The sequence below is a fragment of the Dissoconium aciculare genome (genome assembly GCF_010015565.1).
Source record: "Dissoconium aciculare CBS 342.82 unplaced genomic scaffold K489scaffold_4, whole genome shotgun sequence".
Classification (NCBI taxonomy): domain Eukaryota; kingdom Fungi; phylum Ascomycota; class Dothideomycetes; order Mycosphaerellales; family Dissoconiaceae; genus Dissoconium; species Dissoconium aciculare.
In genome coordinates, this window is record NW_022984954.1 from 701,568 (window position 1) to 723,596 (window position 22,029).

Consider the following 22,029-nt stretch of genomic DNA (forward strand, 5'->3'; position numbering starts at 1 on the left):
TTGGTGAGAGAGAGTGAGAGCGGAATTTCAGCGCCGCTAATCATATTGGTAGCCACCCGCGTCGGCTCCAATGGGAAGTAGACTGAAGATCGCACAGGACGATCCTCACGAATCGTTGATTCACCTGGTCGGCTGTTGTCATAGGAGGTCACGGCTGGCGAAGATACTCACAATACCTCCAGTTGTACATTTTTAGAAAGCGGAACGCGGCGGTGTGTAAAAACGAATGAGAAAACTAGGCCGCGGTGGTGCATGCCGAGTGGAAGGATTGAGGAAGAAGTGAGGACGAGGCGACACGGAGCATTTCACGTGGAATTGTATCAATAAACTGCCCTGGGCTTGAATTCGGAGTTCAAACCCTAGGTACTCGGGTACGTACAACACTCGTCCTTTCTCCAGACAGACCTCAAAGTCCAGGCCACCCATTCATTCATTCATTCATTCATGGAGAGGCAGTCGCTCACGCAAATGATTACTCGCCTGCTTCAAATACACATATGAATTATCTCGCAGCGGTTTCGTGCGGCTTCCGTGCTGCTGTATCTTGTCCCTTTTCGCGTGCTGTAATGTGACGATCCCTTGCATGAACCTATAGGTACAATGTGCCGGGCCTTGTCGAGCTTGCGCAGTAGTAATAGTCCTCTCCTCAATCAGGCAATGCAACCACTTGCGTTCTTGTCCAGCGTCCACCTTCGTCAGCCTCAGTTGATCTGTGAGCTTGTTGCAGCTTTGCTTTGTTCCGGCATTAGCGATTGGCGTGCTATCTGCAAATCTCGTTTGCCGTAATCCAACCAGAAATTGTGTTCCATCAGGTCGTGTTTCAAATCTTCACGTTGACTCAACATCCGCTTCATTGTGAAATGCATTTCCTGGCTCCAGGGCTTGCCTGTATTTTGCAACCCGTCCAGATCGAATGCGTTCTTGCGCAGTTTTTCTTCGGTCTCTTTGATTCGACTTTGGGTTTGGTCTACATACTCTTCGCAGCGTCGAAGCTTCTCCTGCCGAGCTTCTTTGTCGGCGTCTTTGGTATCCATTGCAAGGCGCAGCGGGAAATCCGGTTTGACGTTTGAATCTGTCCGGGCAAAAGAATGATCGCGTATGAGGCTCTTCGAAATAAAATAGAACTGCTAGATGGCATTGCGAAAGCATTCTTGTTCTGGAGCACTATTTATAAAATTTCCGTCACCGCTTGATGACGATCTGCTTCGAGCCTCATGTTGCACAAGTCCTTGTCGTGCTGCAGGCTTTCGGCTTGTGTAACGTTGAATGCTTTGCTGGCAGTGCGCATGCCTCTCATCAAAGGGCCGATCACACATATAATGTTGAGTACCTAGGTAGCAATATGTATATATATAGCGTCCAGGGGGGTTCATCGCTCAAAACAGTCGATACATCTTGTCAGTCCGGTACTGACTACGGATCCCTGCACAACCCAAATACATATCGTGACATTGAGACATATTTGCCAATCGCATCCTCATGACGACTTGCCCTGGCTCTTTCAGAGCGCAGATTGCAATTCCTTCCGAAAATCCGGCTTGGCCTTTCCTGCCGCCCTGCGCGACGCTCTTTCTAGCCCTGCACGACATCCACGTCCGGCGGCTTGGTCTGTGAAATGTTCAAGGCCTGTGGGAACCATTCGGACGCCCACTTGGCTGACGACTCTCAGCCTGAGATCGCGCTCCCACTCGTTCCGCGTCTAGTGCCATTGGCTCGTCAGGTCGTGCGCCATTCCGAAGTTCACTGATTGAGGCGCAGATCTTGTCTTGAGTCTCGTCGATGGTTTTCTGTAAGCCGGACAAAATGGTCTGTATCTGTATGGCCAGCTTCGAATTTTCGTACTGCACCATCTCATCAGATTTGAGGAATTTCTCGTCCAATCTGGACAAATGGCCTGTGATAAGTTTGCGAACACCATCATCTACCGAGGAGTTACACCTGCGGAGGGAGTCATCGATAGCTGCGAGACGTTGGCGCAGGGCATCGTCCATGGTGGATGGAGGGTGGAAATGGAGATATGTTGTGGCGCTTGCTGAAAGTCTTGGGACAGGCGTGTGCTTTTCCTCCATAGCTGGATGTTGTGGGAAGGGGCGATTCGGGATGGTCGACTTCATACAGATATCTGGACCAGAGAGTTCTTGCCGATCATCATTACAGTGCCTTCGAGAATAGTTGCCTCCGCCGGCTTCATCGCAATCCGCTCCCTGCCAGACAGGTGCCCCCTCATCTGTGCTACGTGACTTGCTTCGCTCACTGACCGGTTGAGAACATGTGCCGGTGCGGCAATGCGCAATCCTTGTCGAAATCTGCATGTCTCATATGGTCGGCATCGAGCTAGCGTACATGCAGGAGCCGTAACCTTGTGGCATGTGTGAATCCGAAGCCCTGGTATCAGTGTAGATGCAATTTCGGAGTATTGGCCGGCGAGCCTCACGGCCGTCAGCTCTGCTTCGGACTCGGGGTTCATGATGGCCCGGAAGCACATTCCAGTAGTAATTCGCTGTTTGCTTGCGCTAAGCATTACCTGCAGATGTTTAGTTGGCCGACCAAGAATCTATGCGCCAGCCCAGAGCATCTTGTGGCGACATCGATGATATCACAGCGCAGTAAGTGGCGCTCTGCATATCACCATCAGCGGTGCTTCGTCTAATGATTAGACATACGTCCCCGTATCGTGTTCGCACGTCGGAACCCTGTGGCAAAAGATGCAGTGCACACCTCTGGCTGCTTAGTCCTAGGTCCATCCGCAGTCCATGGTCGTATAGTTGATGAGCTACTTTCCGAATCTGACGGGCTGGCGGATCTGTCGAATGTTGGTGCTGCTGAGGATTCGCAATCTTGGCCAGGACAAGTTGCTTCCACGAGTGTTTCTGATGCCTTCCGGACTTTGACAAACCCCCAAGTTTCTTCCTGAACATTCACAATTTTTGACGCGTTCGGATACAAAGACGCGTTGTCTTCCAAGGCGCAGATATTTGCTAGAGACTTGGATGTTTGCGACTCCGGTGCAGACACATGTTTGACCTGTATAGGTTCCGGCAAACTGGCCAATGCATGTAGAACGGCATTGCGTCTCTGACATCGTGCGAAAGCTGTTCCAAGATCCCGTACTAGTGTCCTCAATTCAGCTCGATACCTATGCTCCGCACCGATCATATATGGAAGGTCAGGTTCATGCCTAATCTCACTGTCAGACCACTTGAACAGCCCGCTGTGGTAATGTTGATTGCTGTTTGCCGAATCGGTAGGATTCATTTGCCCGGCTGTGCCGTCGCCCGTTCTCAGAAGCACTATATCTGCATTGTGGCCGATCGAGGGCGTCGTTGTCATGATTGATGTGTTTATTGCGACAATGTGGTAGGCGGCTTGGCTCGGCTCGAGGAAGCTGCAGGCTGATTTCATTGCCGTGTCTTGGATCCCGTATCAGTTATCATCATCGAAATATCCAATAATTCGTTTTGTGGATATCCATGATGGAAATCTTGGAGAATTTTCAGAATAACGGCGTTTTGCTCGTCCACCCGTCAAGATTTGATATGGATAACCCCTAATCAGTACAAACGAGTGGCGAACTTTCTCAATGCAGTTTTGCTGCTATTCATTTCGTCGTTGTGCTACGAGCTTCTGAAGGTTACACTGTAAAATTGAGCGGGTAGGGCCTGTGTCATTGTCGCCTTTCCACTGGTCAGACGTGGCCCAAGATGCCCTTTCGGGGCCCACCGCCTGCTGATCGTCGCCCTCGCACAGCATTGCCGTGCATGCACATCAATACGCCGTCCCGACATTAAATTCCGCAATCTGTTGCTGAGAACTTGTCCAAGTTCTCGTCTGCCAGCAAGTTTGGTTTCGGCTTCCTCGGAGACGGGGATTACTGATCTCGTGCGCGGCGCCAGATCCGATTCAGAGCTTTCTGAGTTAGGAGAGATTTCGCAAAGACATGGTCAAGAAGCAAGCATAGAGTCTATATTTGCTTCGGACTACTTGGTCTCATCTTCGTGATACATGAGTGCTGAGAAATTGATCGATGTGCATAAAGTAGCCTGGCTCAGCTACGGAACTGTTATGGTCGCCATTGGGGAGTTCCTTCCAGGATACAGCATTCGACCTACATAGCCGGAAGAGTTGCTTCATGTGCGATGGTCTAAACTTTGTCAGGGCATCCGTCGAGGGAAACGAGCACAAAATGATAGACTCACGGAACGATTTCATCCTTCAACCCGCTGAGGAACAGGATTGGGACGTCGGTAATCTGGGAGATGATGTTTTCACTGCGCCAATGCTCATGCAGTAGTGGGGTCAGATATCGGGCAGCCGGGAGTACGTTTGGTACCATTTTTGCGATGCTCAAAAATGTATTCTCAAGGATGAGACCGTGAACATAACCACGGCCCTTGTTCTTGACCACGAGATCAATGCTGACGGCTCCTCCGAGGCTCTGTCCGTATATTACAATGCGGCCATCTCGGAGATCTTGTCGGTTGAGGATGTATTCCAGGCCCGCCTGGGCATCGATTGCTAAACCTTTCTCGGTAGGGTTGCCTGTGGATAGCCCATATCCTCTGTACTCCACCATTAAGACGGTCACGGAGAGTTCTTCCGCAAGCACGCGAGCAATCGGCAAACGATGCCCGATATTACCAGCATTCCCGTGAAACATCAGGATGGTGATTGGCTTGGCCACAGCTTTGCTGTTTGGTTTGATCAGGAACGCGCTTAGAGTCTCGCCGTCTGGGGTTACTATCGAAAGCTCCTCCGCATCCTGAAGGCCAAATGTGCTCGGTCGTGGCACTTCTGTCCGGGTTCCAGGAGGTAAATTCCGAGGGTAGATGAGCTCGCTATCAAGTGGTCAGCGAGTTGATCGCTGTGGTGTTCTGATGTATTATCTGACTTTTGATAATAATATAATGCGCCGCCTCCTAGACCGGCGAGACTGCTTCCCAGAAATACTGGTAGTTTGACCCACGACCAGATGGAATTTGAGGTCATCGTTCCGGCGGTCTCTCTGTGGCTATTTGCCTTGTTTGTCAGTAGACTGGGGAGGTATTTTATCGAGACCCTTCGCCCGTTAAGCGACGTACACTTGGTCTCCTTTCAGAACTTATATCTCATAAGACTTCAGGTCGCAAATCGGCTGTGCACTGCGCTCGTATACTCGGAAATATAGAACGAACGAGACAGAGAGTATCATTAAATTTTCTGACTCTTGCTTGTATCTTGCTCGCCTGCTGCCTCGAACATTCGCCTGCTGGGAGCACATATCGGTAGACATGCTTGAGCGGCCCTGCACGGACCACCTAGCAACCCGCAATCCGACGCGCATGTATGCAGCCTGGCAGACGACATCCAGACATAGCAGCCTCACATTCCATACTCGACATACCGTGCTCTCTTGCTTCTTGAATCACAGACAAAGCCTTTTTCGGAATTTGAGAAACTTTGCAACAATCTAGTCTTCTCAGTGACCACAGATACCGACGAAATGATTCAGCAAACGGGCATGCTTGGTGAAGGTATGGGCAGTGTGAGGCGAGCACCACGTCCGCTCGACTGACCGATATATCAGATGGCATTCACATCGACATGAACCACCTCAAGAGCGGCGAGGTCAACCTTGGAACATCCATCATGGCCATCAATTTCAGAGACGGCGTCATCCTCGGCGCTGACAGCAGAACTACCACTGGAGCCTACATTGCAAATCGAGTCACAGACAAGCTCACACAAGTGCACGACACAATATGGTGCTGCCGATCAGGCTCAGCAGCAGACACGCAGGCAGTCGCAGATATTGTCCAGTACCACCTTGGCATGTACGGTATTACCAACGACGAGCCCCCGACGACACAGACCGCTGCCGCCCTCTTCCAAGAGCTATGCTACGAGAACAAAGACAGCTTGAGTGCAGGTATCATCATTGCTGGTTGGGATAAGCGACATGGTGGACAGGTTTATTCAATTCCTTTGGGAGGATCACTCCACAAGCAGGCATACGCAATTGGTGGTTCCGGTTCCACTTATATCTACGGATACTGTGATGCAAACTGGAAGGAGGACATGACGGAGGCTGAAGGAGTTTCATTCGTCAAAGGAGCGCTACAAGAGGCTATCAAGTGGGATGGCAGCTCTGGTGGTGTGATCAGGATGGTTGTGCTCACAGCAGCGGGCGCCATACGACATCTATACTTACCCGATCGCAACTACACCGGACCAGGGACCGACAAGGTCTAGAAAATGCATGGTTTTTGTGTCGAGCTTGTGTGCTCATCCGGATCTCTATCACGCCTTGACGGTCGTACGCTGGCTCCGTTCCGATCACGGGTGCAATGCTACGAGTGCACTCTACATGAGTGAGATGCGTTTTCTCGGCTGCGAACGGAAGAGGCCATCTCGGCCACTCATCGAGGTGGATTCCAATGGTTGTAAAATGTATAATAACAATCAGCGACGAATGAAGAATCACGAAGGTAACGCGATGGAATGTCTACAACATGTAGAATGGAGGCACTATACCAGTCACAACATCAACAAGCTCTTGCTGAGTAACAATCAATCTACACGCAACGCGTGACTGTATGCCTTCGATAAGCGCATCGGAGGGAGCCCGTACACCAAGCTGGATTGGACGAACCCGATTGTACCCAACCACAGATTCCTCCGAGATGGTAAGCGTGGAGCATGTCGTATAGTTTTACCCTCACTGCCATAGCGCAATGTCATGCTGTATTGTTATAAGGCGCACGCGGTGCTTCACATCAAGACACGCAGGTAGCACGTCCCAATTGCTTGTTCGTATAGAAGGACCGGACGCTGGCCAAGTCTTGTTCGCAAATCGGTGCTGTCCTAAGCTGAGATCGGAGAATTCGTGTATGATGAGATGTGAAGTTCTCGCCGCTTACGGAAGACAGAGACCAGTATTTGCGCCACTGCGGAGGCCCGACATACATTGTAGTCGGGTTATCCGCCCGGACGTTCACAAATAATGCGTCGATATATTCGGCGACATCGCGGCGATGGTTACTAGACAGCATGCTGGCGCAGGAAGCTTGCGTCTCCGAGGATGAGCCGTCGATCTATTGTCTGTGGATAGAGGCAGATGTGGAGCTCGAACGGCGCTGTCTTTGTCCATGCCATTACTGGCGGCAATGATGTCCAATCGGGAACCAGTACCGTACAATGCGAGAGAAACATACTTGCCATCCAACACGAGCTGCCCGACTGATGAACACGAAAGATTCGATACAAAGGCAACGGGCAAAGACCGATTGCTCGACCTGCATCACCTGCTTTGAAGAGACGGATCGTTTTTGAGCCAGAGCGAAACGACACGATGGCGCATGCTCCCAGCAGCTCGCCAAATTATAGCTTGCGGGATATATGACAAGGTACCTACTATACTCAATACAAGATAGAAAGAAATGATCACATAGGTTTGATCAAGATACCTATGCTTCTCATTTGCCCATGGTATTCTTTGGTCGGTCCAAGGTCGCTTTTCCGTTGCCATTGCCTCCAGTATACAAGCGATCGATCTGTCTTTCCATCGGTGCAGGTCTCCGCGGCGGTGTTGTGCACCGGCTACTTGGGGATCCAGCGGACTCTGATAGGTCTGGATGGTCCGGTCGTGATGAACTACCAAAGTTTACACATATGAGACGTTCCGTCATCGACATCATCGGTAATCGTGCGATGATCTGTGTGTTCAATGGTTCCGGAGCAAGTTTCTGGAGACATTCGTAGATTACCGGACGATTACTCGTTCTTGATATCCACACACATCTAGGTAGATGGTCGGGCGCGTGTACGGCCCGGGTGTTTGACTGTACTATTCAAGTCGTCCTTTGAGAGCACCTGGGCAAGAATAGAGCCTTGAACAGAGAGGTCACTTTTCCTGCTGCACGACTGGGCCACTACGCAATCATACCGTGTAGATTGCACTGCAGGGCTACCCACATGTAGGGAGGCAGCGGGCATAACGGAGCTGTTATCAGGTATCAGGTATCAATTATTTTGCGTATGGCGTTCTTGCATATCGCCATTCCAGGCCCGCTTCTTTGAGAACATCATCATACCCACCGGATTTCTTGGAAACAACATCATCGACTCCACGCCATCATCATACAGCAATAGGATGGAGTCCGTGCCACAAACTCTCAAACAGTTCCAGGGTTGGGCTCATTTGATTTCCAGGGACCTCAACCAATTTGACGGGACCAAGCTTGAAACCTCAACCTACTACTATAGTGGATTATACTGTGTACTACAATTGCACAATCATAACAACAACAGGACATATGCTGTGTCCACCTGCTTTGGGACAATCTTTGACAGTTTAGTCCCCAAGTAAAATACTACCTAGGTTGTCGTCGTTGATGAAGAGACAGATCTGCCCAGGTGTGCACGCGAGGAGAGCACGACAATCGGCGGTGGCGCGACGAATTCACAGACCCGGGCAACGTTTCAGGTAGGTACTGTCCTGTACTGAAGGTGTCGGGTTGTAGCACCTGCCCCCAGGTTCCATTTTGAGCGGGAGCGTTGTCGCTTGCTTCCAGGTTTCTTTCTTTCTTCCTGGAGCAGCAATCCATCATTCAGCCTCGACACACCCTGCATCTAGTTGTTCCCCAAGGTCTACTCAAACGATGAGAAGGGATGGTTGTTGCTGAGCTTCTTCATTGCGCCCGGCGCCGCTCTACTCTGAGCTCTGTTCGGCTGGTGCTGTGCTTTTTCTTCCTTGGCTGCTCCTGGGGGCTGCACAAGCGGGCGCGCAAGTGTCTGCGGTAGAGGGTAGCTCTCCGATTTATTACCTCGACGAATGGTCTCGGACCAACCACAATCTTCCTATAGATCCTCACGGAGAGCGGGTAAGAATAGCTCAACCGTCGAAACACCACACGCCGTCAGCCGGTGTTGATGATGCGAAAGTACTTGGTAGGTACATCCAGTCCTGTAGGGGTGTGAGCGACGATTTGTCGATAATAATAATTAAAAACTGTATGGCACGCACTCGAGGCCGGTTCCTTCTGTCTCTGTTCCCCCACCAGGACAGCATACTTGGTGTTGTTCATTCAGTAGAGTACGGTCGGATCTCTCGTCTCTGGCTGGCTAGACGCGAGCTTACCGTCCGCTTGCTCAACATCTTTTTTCTCTCGCCTGGCTTCTTGCTCTACTGTTGGTCTGCTTGATCCGGCTCCTTGCTGCACGCATCATCCGCCTTCTACGTTGCCGCTTCCGCCGCCCTTGATGTCGCGTCACCCTTCGGCAGTCTCACCGCTTGCATGATCATCCATATCCAGTACATAATCTACAACGTCCCACGGACAGCCGCTACTTACGGCTTCTCATCCCTCCCCACGCCATCACCTCACCTCACATTGACTCCAACACGCCTGGTAGCGGCGCCTACGAATCACGGTCGATTCTCCTCGCTATCCCACTCTTCTCACATGCGTTGAAGGATCCCTGTACGCATCCACTCCAGGACTTCGTTCGCGCAGCGCCCGACACGAGAGCTTTGCATGTCCCCACCCGATACGCGACGGGCGACAGCTCAGCCAGCTGCGACAGATATCCTTCGACACGCGCATACTAACAATCACACTGGATCGAGCAACTCATAATTCTTCACCTCTACTCATCGGAGCCCGTCAAAGAACTATCTGAATCATTTGGGGAAAACAACGGCAACAGCAAACACAAATGCGCTAATATGGGCTCAGTTGTGCTAGATGCCGTAAACTCGCTCTTTGCTCAAAATTCCAGTCAGCCGCAGCGTGCCTACCGCGAAGCAGCCCACCATCCCGACCCGAGTCCGCACCGGAAACGCAGCCGCACGCCCAAGAGGGCATCAGCATATATGTCTGAATCAATGCAGGAAGCATCGGGCTCTTCTGCCACCGCCGACGGTACGCGCGAGGACAAGGCGTCTCGAAACGAGTCACATGAAAACCAACAATCCTCACATCTGGCACCAAATCGAAGGCCCATCTCTCAACCACCCAGCCCGCCGCTAGGCGCACAATCCACTCCTCTGAGCGCTGAGGAAACACAGAATGCTCAAGCAACGGTCTCGTCGCTCGCACCAACGTCAGAGACTCGGCCAGATGGACCCAGAAAGATCAAGGTTCGAGACTTGCAGCACATTCAAAGCTTCGCAACCGAGGATATGGGCAGCTTTTCAGAGATCCGTAGTCGAAGTCGCTCGCGGACGCGAGGAGACGCCTCAGGGGGATACAGTCCACAGTACGAAATCAGCGGCATGAAGGTCGAAGATATCATTGAGATGGTCGCTGGCCTTCTCACCAAAATCACCGCCACGAATGACCGACAACACGAACATTTGCATCGACAGCCCCCTTCGATCGACGCCGCTTCACATCTCAATCCCCAAACAAGCAGTGTTCTAGCTTTCCACGGAAAGAACGTCCCAAGTATCACCATCCTCAGCTACCTCAGCAGAATCAACAAGTACTGTCCAACAAGCTACGAGGTATTTCTTGCGTTATTGGTATACTTCGATCGCATGACGGAACGAGTCAATTCTGGACCTATGCAAAGCTTACGCGAAGCCAATCAAAAGGCCGTTGGCGAGCAAGGTCGAAGTGTCGACTCTTCCTCCACAGAATCGCTAGCGTCTGATAAGATGGAAGACGTTACAGCTTCCACAACTGCTGGTACTCAGCTTGCGACTCCGCCGGCGTCTGGCTCTATGCAGCAAGCAGGTGCATTTCAGCAAGGCGTCCCAGGAACCCCACATAGCCGCCCAAATGCCGTCGATTCGCCAGCATTATCACCAGAGCTCAACGGCATTGAGGCTTACAACCTTTCGCATTTCTTCGTTGTGGATAGCTTCAACATTCACCGGCTTGTCATCGCCGGTGTGACGTGTGCGAGTAAATTCTTCTCCGACATTTTTTACACAAATTCTCGTTATGCAAAGGTACGTATCCACAGAGAACAGCTTGACCAGCCCCTTTGGTTGGCTTTGGATTTGACGCAGTGTGAGCATTCTTGCTAACGTGACATAACACACAGGTCGGCGGTTTGCCCCTACCAGAACTCAATCACCTTGAGCTTCAGTTTCTTCTGCTCAACGACTTCCGGCTGTCAATACCGGTGGAAGAAATCGAGGCCTATGGCACAATGCTGGTCGAATTCTACGCTCGCGAAGTTGTGGCGCAAAAGAAAGCTGCTGAGGCCATGCAAACCCGATCGCTCAGCGAGAGCTCTTCCACGACAGTGCGAGCCACCGCGTGATTGAGCCTCTTCGCTCCAGCGCCGATGAAAATGGAATGCCGAATCCGATAAAAAAACCTCGATCGCCCGTCACGAGAACGGACGTTCCGCCACCAAATCCTCTCCGAATAGACGGGTTCTTCACCAGCGCAGACGGCATGAAACTCTAGCGCGCCCATTCTCGAATTAAAGCCATCTCCTGGTCACAGGGTCAACTCGCGCACTGCACCACAAGCTCCTCCGCGAATTGTTCAGTGACCACAAACATGACCGGTAGGCGGGCGTCAGGTCCGCCATTGAGTGCAAACACACGACCAACGGCGAACACACCGACCTACCTTTCGCAGTACTCTTCTCTCTAGATTCCATATTCTTCTTCTTCTTCATGAAGCCCCTTGGCCAATTCTCGGCACAGGGTGCTTTCCCCGCCTTACACTCGTCCATGCGGTTTAGGCGTTGGCACAGCCCGCCTTTGTTTCCGACAGTACATTATACCCCAGCTTCACTTTTTGTTCGTCCAATTTTTTTATGCTCGAGAGTCGCTCTCGGGTGTGCTTTCCGCTGCGAATAGCGATATTCCGCAGCATGCACTTTTTGCTCGCTCACCAGAAGCGTCGCGTTGGATCCTTGGATCGTTTAGTCTTCTTAGAGCACGTTTGTGTTTCCTTTCAGCTTCCCGCTGGGAACTATATGCTTTGAGACCACATCACCGAAGTCGGACCTCCACGCGCGAGCTGAGTGGAGAGGAGACACAGGCGATGATCCTGCAAAGTCGTGTTGTGACGTCAGTCTTTGACAGCCTAGCGAGGGAGTTCGAGATGTTTTCTTCCACGGGCAGTGGAGTGTATCTCATCGGCAGTGCATATCGAATTCGATGAGCCGCCGTGCGACTGTCGATTGATGATCGCGCTCTCTCCGGCCATTTATTGAGTTTTCGTAAAGCGGTGGGATACGTGCGTCTAGATAGGAGTTAATGATTTCACGGATTAGAATGACTTTTTGGGTTTCTCCTTTCACTGCCTTCGCTGCCGCGCCCACTCTTCAATCCCGTCTTCCCATCTCTCTGCTTTCAACCTTGAATGCTTACCTTGTGCTCCTCTAGGCGACAAAATCCTCGTCTCGAATTTGCACAAGCTTTATGGCATGTCAAACAGGAAATGGCACGCATGTGTGACTCGGTGCTACTCGTGCTCTTCACGTATGTGTCAGCTGCCAGCTCTGCCAAATCATCCGATACACATTACACTACCGGCCGCGACAGCCACCCCCCCAGAATGACACTTCTTCGGTGGGCTCATTGCCAGGCAGAACAGAGGAAAGTGTGCTGTCAAGTCATCCAAGAGTAGTCGATCATTGTCAGTATCATGGAGGAAAGTCGACTCTAGCCGTGGCATCAAAGCATCGTCATCTTTACCCACCTGGGCACGCACAAACGACCGGCTCGCACAAGCATCCGTGAGGATACCGAGACGGGCTTTGGCCGAGCGTCCATCTGGCGTCGGCGCTGGTAGGGTCGTGAAGAACATTGGTGGTGGGAGGCCGTCGTCACATATAGATCACGAACCGGGTCGCTGTCACTTCAGATAATGAATCCAGGAGGCCTCGCATGTTTCACCGTCGAAGCTTCCAGGTAACATCTGGATAAAGGTGTGCATTGATCGCGATCGTTCTTTGCGTCTGCACAAAGCGGATCTGACGCTTGACAACACTTGCCTCGGCGGCATAGATGATGCGCTGTGACAACGACGGTTGTGGCATCAACCGCTTGTCGCGCTCCTTCTAAGGTTGCCTACGAATGTTGAATTGCTCGAATACTATCTGCCTAGTAGGTAATTAGTTATTGAAATGACCGTTGCGACTCTTGACGTTGATCCTCGTGACCTCGGAAGGCGTGAATGTCTGCTCTTTGCTGGTATACTCGCTTCCTCGACAATGAACAGCCATCTGGTGAGCATACAAAAATGCAATAAACCTGCAGAGCGGCCAGAGAGGCTTCGGGCGGAGCTTACAATATGCAAACAACCTTGGAATCATTTTTTGCCTGACGTGCGTCATTTCAACGTAGCCAGCGACTATGTTCAAGGAAGTGAATGGCTGCCAAGGCTTGCAAATGTATGTGTAACACAGGTTCGTAGTTGCCATGTGATGGGCAGGCAAGTCGGTACGGTATGTTCCGTGGTAATAAACAACACGGGCGTGCTCTCCAAGGCTCTCTTGACCTTAACCATGACCTTGAACTTTCCCTTCAACCCGGACGTCGTTGACTCGACCACCGATCTGAGATGCGCTCCATACTCCACAATCATCGTCCATCTTGAACCTCCACAGAGAGTCCATCGACTTCGAGCTGGCCTCGTTGACTTATCTCTGATCCACTTGTCGCTCCTTATCATATGAACTTGCTAGGAAGTGCCACACATCGTTCATACTTCAATTTTGAAAGTTTTCGGCAAACAGCAGATCCTCCACCATGCCGTCGACATTGATAGTGTCGCTGTAAGCACGCCATCTTCTTGCCTGATATCAGAGCACCGCATTGACTTCCGAGTTTCTCCAGGTTCCTTCCTTGTACCGTTGCTTTTCCTGAAAAGGTTCAGAAGAAGGAATGCGGCCGCATGCAGCCATTTCAGACCCACTATCAACGCGCCACCTCAAATTACATATTGCCGAGCAGAGCCAGCGAGATGAGTCTCTTCGAGAAGTTGCTGCCATCGCCATCCGCCTACACAGTAGATGAGTTCTTCCCAGAGCAGGTCGATCCCAAAAAGCGAAAATTGATCGAGGCCACGAAAGCTCAACGCTCAATGCCGAGTGAATCCTTCGCCTCAGACTGGGGCAACAATTCCATCTACAACCAGCCACGCTCTCATGTCGCGCCTTTGCCGCCAGATGGCATTAGCGCTTTCGATGCTTATCTTGAACGCCGATCGTATCAAGCTGAGCGATATCCACTCCGGTCTCCCAAACGAGTAGCCAATGGACCTGTGCGGAGCAAATTACCGTCGCGGGCTCCAAGTTCCGATCGTGGCTTCGATAATCAGGAGTGGAAAGTTGTGCCTCCGCTGCATGGCAACGCAGGTCTCGTTAGTGCCATGCGTGTCAAATCGGACTCGCAATTTGATGCAAACATTACCTGGATCGGAACCATCGGTACGTATGAATGACTGCGCCTTGGCTCGCGACAATCGTGCTGACTTGAGATAGGGTTTCCAGTTGACTCCCTTTCTGGACATCTCAAGGATGACATCCACGACGAGCTTCAGAATGAGCATCAATCCCATGTCGTTTACTGCAGTGATAAGGACATCGATGGTCACTACAAGCACTATTGTAAACTTGTCTTGTGGCCCATCTTTCACTATCAAGTTCCAGACCATGCGAAGAGTAAAGCTTTTGAAGACCACAGCTGTGAGTTGTATCAGCACAAGGCTAGTCAGCATCGCACTAACTTGCAATCAAGGGGACTACTATGCCAATGTTAATCGAGTGTTTGCGGAACAGGTAGTTGCCAGCTACAAGAAGGGCGATACCATTTGGATTCATGACTACCACCTGCTGCTGGTACCCCGTATGGTCCGTGACAAGCTACCGGACGCAAAAATTGGCTTCTTTCTTCATGCAGCGTTCCCGTCAGCGGAAATCTTTCGATGTTTGGCCAAGCGCAAGGAACTTCTGGATGGAATGCTCGGCGCTGACCTTATTGGTTTCCAATGCAAGGAATATACGGAGCATTTCTTGTCGACTTGCGCACAGATCTTGCTCGTAGAGACCCTCTCCGACGGCGTACAACTTGAGCAGTATTTCGTCAATGTCATCAGTCAGCCAATAGGAATCAATCCTCGTTTGGTGGAAGAGTCACGGAGACAGGATGAAGTCAGATTTTGGATCGATGAGCTGAGCGAGAAATTCAAGAACCGGAGAATCATCTTCGCACGAGACAAACTTGACAATGTTCATGGCGTCCGTCAGAAGCTTCTCGCTTTCGAAACCTTTCTGCAAATATTTCCGGAGATGAAAGAGAACGTTGTTATGATCCAGATTGCGACATCTGCCACTGAGCAGCTCGAGCTTCTCGTCTCGGTTTCGGACATTGTTTCTCGCATCGACAGCTTGTATTCATCATTGTCCCATCAGCCTCTGGTGTTCTTGCGCCAGGATCTGACACTGCCGGTCTACCATGCCATTCTCAGCATCGCAGATGTTGTGATGATATCTTCGTTGAGAGAGGGCATGTGTCTTACCGCTCATGACTATAGTTTCTGTCAAGATGGAAAGCTCTCTCCCAAGAAACATGGTTCTGTGATTCTGAGTGAATTCACCGGAAGCGCAGCGGTCTTGGAGGCCCATTACTACCAGAAGCTGCATCCAACTCATGTTTCGATCAATCCTTGGGACAATCGCGGCATGGCTCAAGCCATCAAAAAAGCATTGGATCTCACTGCTGCGGAAAGAGAAGCACGATGGCATCGCCTGTATGAGCTGGTTATGCATCAGACCGGTACACACTGGTCGCAAGTTCTTCAGCGCACACTAGACATTGTCTACCAAGAGCATCATCAGCGAGCATCAGTAGCTGTTCCTCGGCTTGACGTCCCTAACCTTGTGCGACAGTTTTCCAAATCAGAGCAACGTTTCTTCGTCGTCGATTACGACGGTACTCTAATGCCCCATCGAAGCAGCTCCGGCTTCCAACCTGGCTCGCCACGGCGAATGCTCGAGGTGCTCTTCGGGCTGTTGGTTGATCCGCGGAACATCGTCTACATCATGTCGGGCCGCACACCTCAGCAGATGGAGAGCGCGTTCAGTACCCTTCCTGAGCTCGGGTTGATAGCTGAGAACGGCGGGTACATTCGCAGTTTCGGCAGTAGCCATGGCGAGTGGGATGCTGTCGCCGATGAGCAGGACGTACGGGCTTGGAAGGAGCAAATCATGCCCATATTGGAGTACTATCGCGAGAGGCTTGATGACAGCACGATCGAGGAGCGTCTGTGCAGTATCCTCTTCCGGTATGACAAGTGCCAGGATCAAGAGACAGCTGTGCGCCAGGCTAGCGAATGCGCAGTTCAGATCAATGGCGCTGACAAGGCGCTGCACATTCGCGCTGTACCTGTCAATAAAGCCGTCTTGATCGAGATGGAATCTTTTGACAAGGGCAAAGCAGCAGCGACCGTCTTCAAACAGCTCACTGCGCCAACGACACGCGGTCGTCAATCTACGGTATCGCCAGATTTCCTGATGGTGGCAGGCGACGATCGCGAGGACGAAGCTGTGTTCCGCTGGGCGAATGAGCTCGGCAAGGAAAATGCTGTTCGTCACGTCTTTACCGTTACAGTCGGCAAACGCAATACGGAGGCTCAAGCCACGCTTGACCGCGGTGCGACGAGTCTACTAAATGTGCTCGACAAGCTGGCAAAGGTGTCGGTCGATCGCGCTTTGCCTTTCCGGAGCTTCTATCAACAACCAAATCAGCTGCCCCGAAACTTTACATTTCCAGCGTGAGGAGGATCCATCGGTCAGCGCAGGTGCTGTGCTGCAGAGAGAATAGCGTGGATTGGGAGCAAGGCCTTTCCTGTGAACCTGTACGATGGAGCTCCAGAGTCTTTGTCGCGTTGGCTGGTCCAAATACAGTACCTAGATATTATCATTGCGAGCATCACTCCCTGAGCTTTGCTCATAATTCTCCATAGTCGATTGTGAGCAGCCCCTAAAAATTCACCTTCATGATCAGCCGTAACATGTTAATTTGTGTATGCGTGTAGTCCAGGCAGCGAACGTAGTTCTTACGTCGTACCCGGCCAACGCTCTTGCGCATTCGTGGGAAACCGCTGCAATCCATGGATATTACGGGTTTGATCTTGCAAAGAAACAAACAATGCCAAGGCTGGCATTCGTGACGGAGCCGGCCAGGGTCACCGAACATCCGGCAGGATTCAATGCTTCTTGTTTCTTGCTGACCGCAATACCCAATGCGAATTACGACAGGAATGCCAAACTCCATGTAACCGCAGAACCATGCGGTCGACAAGAATAGCATCGAGATCGGGGATGCATACAGCCACAGGGGTTAGTCCATCCCGAACCACAAATCTCGTGCCTGTTCGGATGTAGCGAGCCAACAGCCTGTGCCCCGGCACAGACTCTAGGGCTATTCGGGCAGGCCGCAACCCGGGATTAAGAAATCTCCGGCCCGGAAACTTCGCTCTATGTGCAAATTGGCACCTTGCACAAGCTTGCCATGCATTATTTTTCCATGTGTACGAACGCCAGCTACCAACCACATGGGAATTGTGCACATCCCGGATGTACTTTGACATGTATCCCCGTCATCCAACGACCTGCCTGGCCTGGCCGCTCTGCCATCTCGTCAGCGGCGCAATGCATTATCTCTTTACGCGCGCCAAAGAATATGGTCTGTCATTAATTCCGTGTGCATCAGGATGCTCTCCCATACAAATAATTGGAATACCGTGGTAGCTGACAGATCAATGCCCTGAACCTGTAGAAGCGACCGGAATGGCAGCCGATGGCCGAGATAGGGCATTAGGCAAGACTGCTGATATCCCTGATCCGAGCTCCTGTTCATTAATCTTGTGTGGTGCAACCTATAGGGACAGATCTGAAGATGTAATCGCTCAAACTTCCAGGTCAGACGCGTAAGATCCTTCGAGTCTTCGCTTGGATGGGATGTCCTTCCACTATCCATATTGAGCACGTTTTGTTGGAAGCCTGAAGCGCCTGACGTGCGTTGTAAGCATCACTGAAATGGATATCTGTGACACCTGAGCAGGCGCATCGAACAATGTCGTCGCCGCGTTGTTTTCTAGCGTAGTATACAAGATGGTGTACAATGTTCCTTCAACACATGTACCTCAATTCCTACTCAGTCCGAACCCGTCGGCGTTCGGCAAGAATCTGACTGTAGGCTCAAGCACGTGTGTAGCGCCCTGTAAGCTTTCCTATCTCCCAACTGCACAGCTTATTCCTAGGGTGATGAATCATGGGTCGAGGAATCCAGGGCCTTTTCTCTTCACTAGCCTGTGCCTAGGGCGTGAGCCGTTTCTTTTCCGGAGGCTACCCTTTTTATTTAGACGAGCCGAGACGCATGGCAAAAGGGCGCGATCGCTCTCCTGAGTACATACCTCTTCTACTGCCTGCCGAGAGCCAGGCCAGTCTTCCAAGCTTTCCATCGATATCGTGCCATAATTTAACAGCGTTGTCCAAGTGTGCGCCTTAGCGATAAATTATACTTATCGTTCATCAGGTGGCTTAGCATGAAGCTGACCAACACTCGCCTTTTCATGACTATCCGCAATTGTGCATGCTGACAATGCCAATGAACGGTTCAGCTTTGTTCCGCACCCGGCATCCTTCATGGTTATCCCAGCGGCCCACGAAAAGACGTAGGGCGTTCGCTCCCGGCCACCAATCATATCGCAAATCTTACAAGGTGTGTTGTGGATCTCTCATAGGCAACAAAGTATGTGCTGGCGCGCGCTCGAACGTTGATTGCTCCCCGGTGAATCCGTCGCGCTTTTTGGCTGAGGTCAGCCAGTGTGGATGATGCAAGTGCTCTCCAACCTTTCGTCCAATCCGGGCACCACGCCATCCTCGCTTGTGTGAGATTTGAGGCCTCCGGTAGGATCTACCGCAGTGATGGCCCTAACAATCAAAGGCGCAGGTGTGCCATGCTACTGTAGGCAGGTGGTGTGATGCGTGTATGGCCGGGGATGAGTCAAATCGGACTTTGCGGGCATACGGGACCAATCCGGACAGAATTCGCCGGATTGCGCCTACTACGCATGGATGTTCATCGCGGTGTGTGGGTGCTTCTTCCATACGCTGATGACAGGAGATTTTTGCCCGTGTTTGAGCGTGATCTACAAGGCCATTGCCCTGTCCATGACTGTGCCATACTCTCATCGTGAGACTCGACTAGTGGTGCCGCATCATTGATATAAGCCCACGCCTCGTCCACTTTTGTTAGATCGTCTTACCTTTCACGCCTCTGACAATCCCATCATTTTGCTCTTCAGTATAAGAAGCAATTGTATCGCATTTACTTACAAACAGTCAGACCCGCTTCCACTGTCTACCGTTGTGTATATCAACGGTCTTCAAGTTGGAACAGCCCACAGGGGTCACAATCAACATGCGCTTCTTCCGTAAGAGCGACTCGGTCACAAACGACCAGGTCGCCTCCAACACACCTCACAGCCGTGCAGTATCAGAGTCTTCCCTTTCAGAAAAGAACGATACAACCGAGTCAACAACCGCCACCAACATTGTGCCAGCAATTCCGCCAAAGTCTGAGAATGCCTTGGAACAGAAAACTGAAGCCATCGGTGCCGAAGCCGAGCAACAGAATGAGGATGAAACACAATATCCCAAATCCACCAAGTTGCTTCTCATCACCATCGCCCTAGCCTTGTCCGTGTTTTGCGTCGCCCTCGACAACACCATCATTGCAACCGCCATTCCTAAGATTACCGACGACTTCAAAGCGATCAACGATGTCGGCTGGTATGGCTCGGCTTATCTGCTCACGACCTGCGCCTTCCAGCTGTTCTTCGGCAAGCTATACACCTTTTTCTCTATTAAATACGTGTATCTCGCGGCATTTCTCGTGTTCGAAGTGGGCTCTGTAGTTTGCGGTGCTGCTCCAAACTCGACTGCACTCATCATTGGTCGTGCCGTTGCAGGACTTGGCTCGGCTGGTATCTTCTCTGGTGCCATCTTGATCATCGCGAACAGCGTACCACTCCGGAGCCGTGCTGCTTACACTGGTATCTTTGGAGCCATGTACGGCGTCGCAAGCGTAGCTGGGCCATTGATGGGAGGCGCTTTCACCGACAACAGCAACCTGACTTGGAGATGGTGAGTCGCTTAAACCTGCGACCGATGTTTGAAGCTAGCTAATCCGTCTTCAGGTGCTTCTACATCAATCTGCCAATCGGCGTGGTCACTTTCGTTTTCGTGACATTCTTCTACAACCCCAGCCCGACCGCCAGATCGCTCGCCACTGGCTGGAAGGCTAGGCTGAATCAATTCGATCTCATCGGCACAGCGGTCTTCCTGCCCATGGTTGTGTGTCTGCTTCTTGCGCTGCAATGGGGCGGAAGCAAATATGAATGGAACTCGGGCACCATTATCGCATTGCTCGTCGTCACCGGCCTTCTCCTCATCGCATTTGTGGGCATTCAGTTCTGGAAGCAGGATAACGGAACTGTCCCACCTCGTGTGTTGAAGCAGCGATCCGTCGCAGGATCTGCATGGTTCGGTATCTTCATTGGCGCTGCGTTCTTCTGCATCGTTTACTTCCTGCCAATCTGGTTCCAGGTACGTAGCATTTGACTTTTATTCTCGTCACCGGAAGAAAGCCCAGAGTACAATCGCTGACAAACTTTCCAGGCCATCAAGAGCAAGACTCCTCTCGAATCCGGCATTGCAAATCTTCCCATGCTGCTCGGCGTCGTGATTCTGTCGATGGCAGCCGGAGGTCTCGTCACTTGGCTCGGCTACTATGCACCGTTCATGATTCTGTCCGCGGTACTGGCCGCGATCGGAGCGGGACTCATGACTACTTTCCGAGTGGACACCCCACAGCCCGTCTGGATCGGCTACCAGGTCATCTTTGGAGCGGGTGTCGGCTTCGGCATGCAGCAGACGCTCATCGCCGTGCAGACTGTACTTCCTGCTGCGGACGTGCCCATCGGAACCGCCATCGTCATGTTCTGTCAAACTCTCGGCGGCGCCATCTTCATCTCTGTCGCGCAAAACGTCTTCACCAACCGCCTCCTCGCGAACGTCATCTCGATCGTGCCGGATCTGGACCCGGCGATCGTCCTTGCGAGCGGTGCCACCAATCTCGCCAAGAACATCCGTCCAGAATATTTGGACGGAGTCATCGAGGCATACAACTCAGCCATCACAACAACCTTCTACGTCGCCGTCGCCACAGCTGCTTTGAGCATCATCGGCGCAGTCTTTGTCGAATGGAAGAGCGTAAAGGGCAAGAAGATTGAGATGGCTATGGCTTAAAAAGTTGGAGGGATGCTGCTCCATCAACAACAAACCATATTTGACGGCATTGTTTGTTTTCTTCGCAGAGACGATACCCATAGATTTAATGACACGGCGTTTCACAGGGAAGGGAGTCTTGTGTAGTATATAGACTTACGATCGTCACTCTTCGGACAGTGGTATGATATGGAATTGAAATCGTCACTCTTCAACTCCTCGTATTAAGTATTCAACGACACATTCGATGATCATGATACTGCCAAGAATCCCACTGATGAATGTCCGGGCAGTGGAAAGGAGTAACGATGTTCTGTATCCAGGTAGGGTAGTGTATGCGTTCCTGCGCCACTCACGTAGATCAGGACGTGAAATACGAGGACAATATAGTATATACAATCCATGGATGCCTTCATTCTGGAACGTAGGACGCATGACAGCATTCAGCGGTTGTCGGCCTGAGGCACGGTATATCTGAGTCAGTGGAGTAACGGGAGTTGGAACGATATTTTCATGTGAAGTAGCGTTCGGAGGGTCTGCCAAGAATGCGGCCACGATGTCATGTACCCGTCCGCCCTCCCGTCCTCCCGTCGGTCCACAAGTGTTCTCTCTCTCATGCCTGCCACGGCGTAGGTCTTCGGAGTTCTGCACAGGTGAAATTTGCTTCTAGGCGCCCGTTCTTGACCGCACAGTTCTCGTGGGCAGCACGGCATACCATATCTCATACGTGTCCCAAGCCACAATCTGGTGGGTTGAGTCAAAGCACTTGCCTACTGTACAGTG

At 51.5% G+C, this 22,029-nt stretch overlaps 8 protein-coding genes across 8 annotated transcripts; 5 read left to right on the top strand and 3 right to left on the bottom strand.

Moving 5' to 3' along the window:
• Nucleotides 1–563: 563 nt before the first annotated feature.
• K489DRAFT_176451 (uncharacterized protein) lies at nt 564–1,326 on the bottom strand. The gene has a single exon (XM_033599414.1). It carries the CDS (start codon nt 1,032–1,034, stop codon nt 702–704), a length of 333 nt encoding a protein of 110 aa, XP_033461233.1. The 5' UTR covers nt 1,035–1,326; the 3' UTR covers nt 564–701.
• A 293-nt stretch (nt 1,327–1,619) lies between these two features.
• On the bottom strand, nt 1,620–3,330 carry K489DRAFT_369107 (uncharacterized protein; the record flags this gene model as incomplete). The annotated part of the gene is made up of 4 exons (XM_033603011.1): nt 1,620–2,204; nt 2,255–2,524; nt 2,664–2,693; nt 2,719–3,330. 4 exons carry the CDS (start codon nt 3,328–3,330, stop codon nt 1,620–1,622), a joined length of 1,497 nt encoding a protein of 498 aa, XP_033461234.1.
• A 173-nt stretch (nt 3,331–3,503) lies between these two features.
• K489DRAFT_378609 (alpha/beta hydrolase BEM46/Esterase/lipase/thioesterase) lies at nt 3,504–5,226 on the bottom strand. Its single transcript, XM_033604451.1, has 4 exons — nt 5,079–5,226; nt 4,889–5,008; nt 4,197–4,835; nt 3,504–4,141 (listed from the first exon to the last, which is right to left on the bottom strand). Exons 2-4 carry the CDS (start codon nt 4,984–4,986, stop codon nt 3,988–3,990), a joined length of 891 nt encoding a protein of 296 aa, XP_033461235.1. The 5' UTR covers nt 4,987–5,008; nt 5,079–5,226; the 3' UTR covers nt 3,504–3,987.
• A 253-nt stretch (nt 5,227–5,479) lies between these two features.
• On the top strand, nt 5,480–6,228 carry K489DRAFT_408614 (proteasome core particle subunit beta 1; the record flags this gene model as incomplete). Its single annotated transcript, XM_033607495.1, has 2 exons — nt 5,480–5,510; nt 5,564–6,228. 2 exons carry the CDS (start codon nt 5,480–5,482, stop codon nt 6,226–6,228), a joined length of 696 nt encoding a protein of 231 aa, XP_033461236.1.
• A 3,475-nt stretch (nt 6,229–9,703) lies between these two features.
• K489DRAFT_408615 (cyclin-domain-containing protein) lies at nt 9,704–11,250 on the top strand (the record flags this gene model as incomplete). Its single annotated transcript, XM_033607496.1, has 2 exons — nt 9,704–10,933; nt 11,029–11,250. The coding sequence occupies 2 exons, from the start codon at nt 9,704–9,706 to the stop codon at nt 11,248–11,250; spliced, it is 1,452 nt and encodes a 483-aa protein (XP_033461237.1).
• A 2,485-nt stretch (nt 11,251–13,735) lies between these two features.
• K489DRAFT_176578 (uncharacterized protein) lies at nt 13,736–14,570 on the top strand. The gene has a single exon (XM_033599415.1). It carries the CDS (start codon nt 13,845–13,847, stop codon nt 14,391–14,393), a length of 549 nt encoding a protein of 182 aa, XP_033461238.1. The 5' UTR covers nt 13,736–13,844; the 3' UTR covers nt 14,394–14,570.
• Nucleotides 14,571–14,759: 189 nt separating this feature from the next.
• On the top strand, nt 14,760–17,064 carry K489DRAFT_378617 (glycosyltransferase family 20 protein). The gene is made up of 3 exons (XM_033604452.1): nt 14,760–14,841; nt 14,926–16,945; nt 17,014–17,064. The coding sequence occupies exons 1-2, from the start codon at nt 14,800–14,802 to the stop codon at nt 16,726–16,728; spliced, it is 1,845 nt and encodes a 614-aa protein (XP_033461239.1). The 5' UTR covers nt 14,760–14,799; the 3' UTR covers nt 16,729–16,945; nt 17,014–17,064.
• A 2,064-nt stretch (nt 17,065–19,128) lies between these two features.
• Nucleotides 19,129–21,627, top strand: K489DRAFT_378619 (MFS general substrate transporter). Its single transcript, XM_033604453.1, has 3 exons — nt 19,129–20,103; nt 20,157–20,565; nt 20,638–21,627. The coding sequence occupies exons 1-3, from the start codon at nt 19,379–19,381 to the stop codon at nt 21,265–21,267; spliced, it is 1,764 nt and encodes a 587-aa protein (XP_033461240.1). The 5' UTR covers nt 19,129–19,378; the 3' UTR covers nt 21,268–21,627.
• The last annotated feature ends 402 nt before the right edge of the window (nt 21,628–22,029 follow it).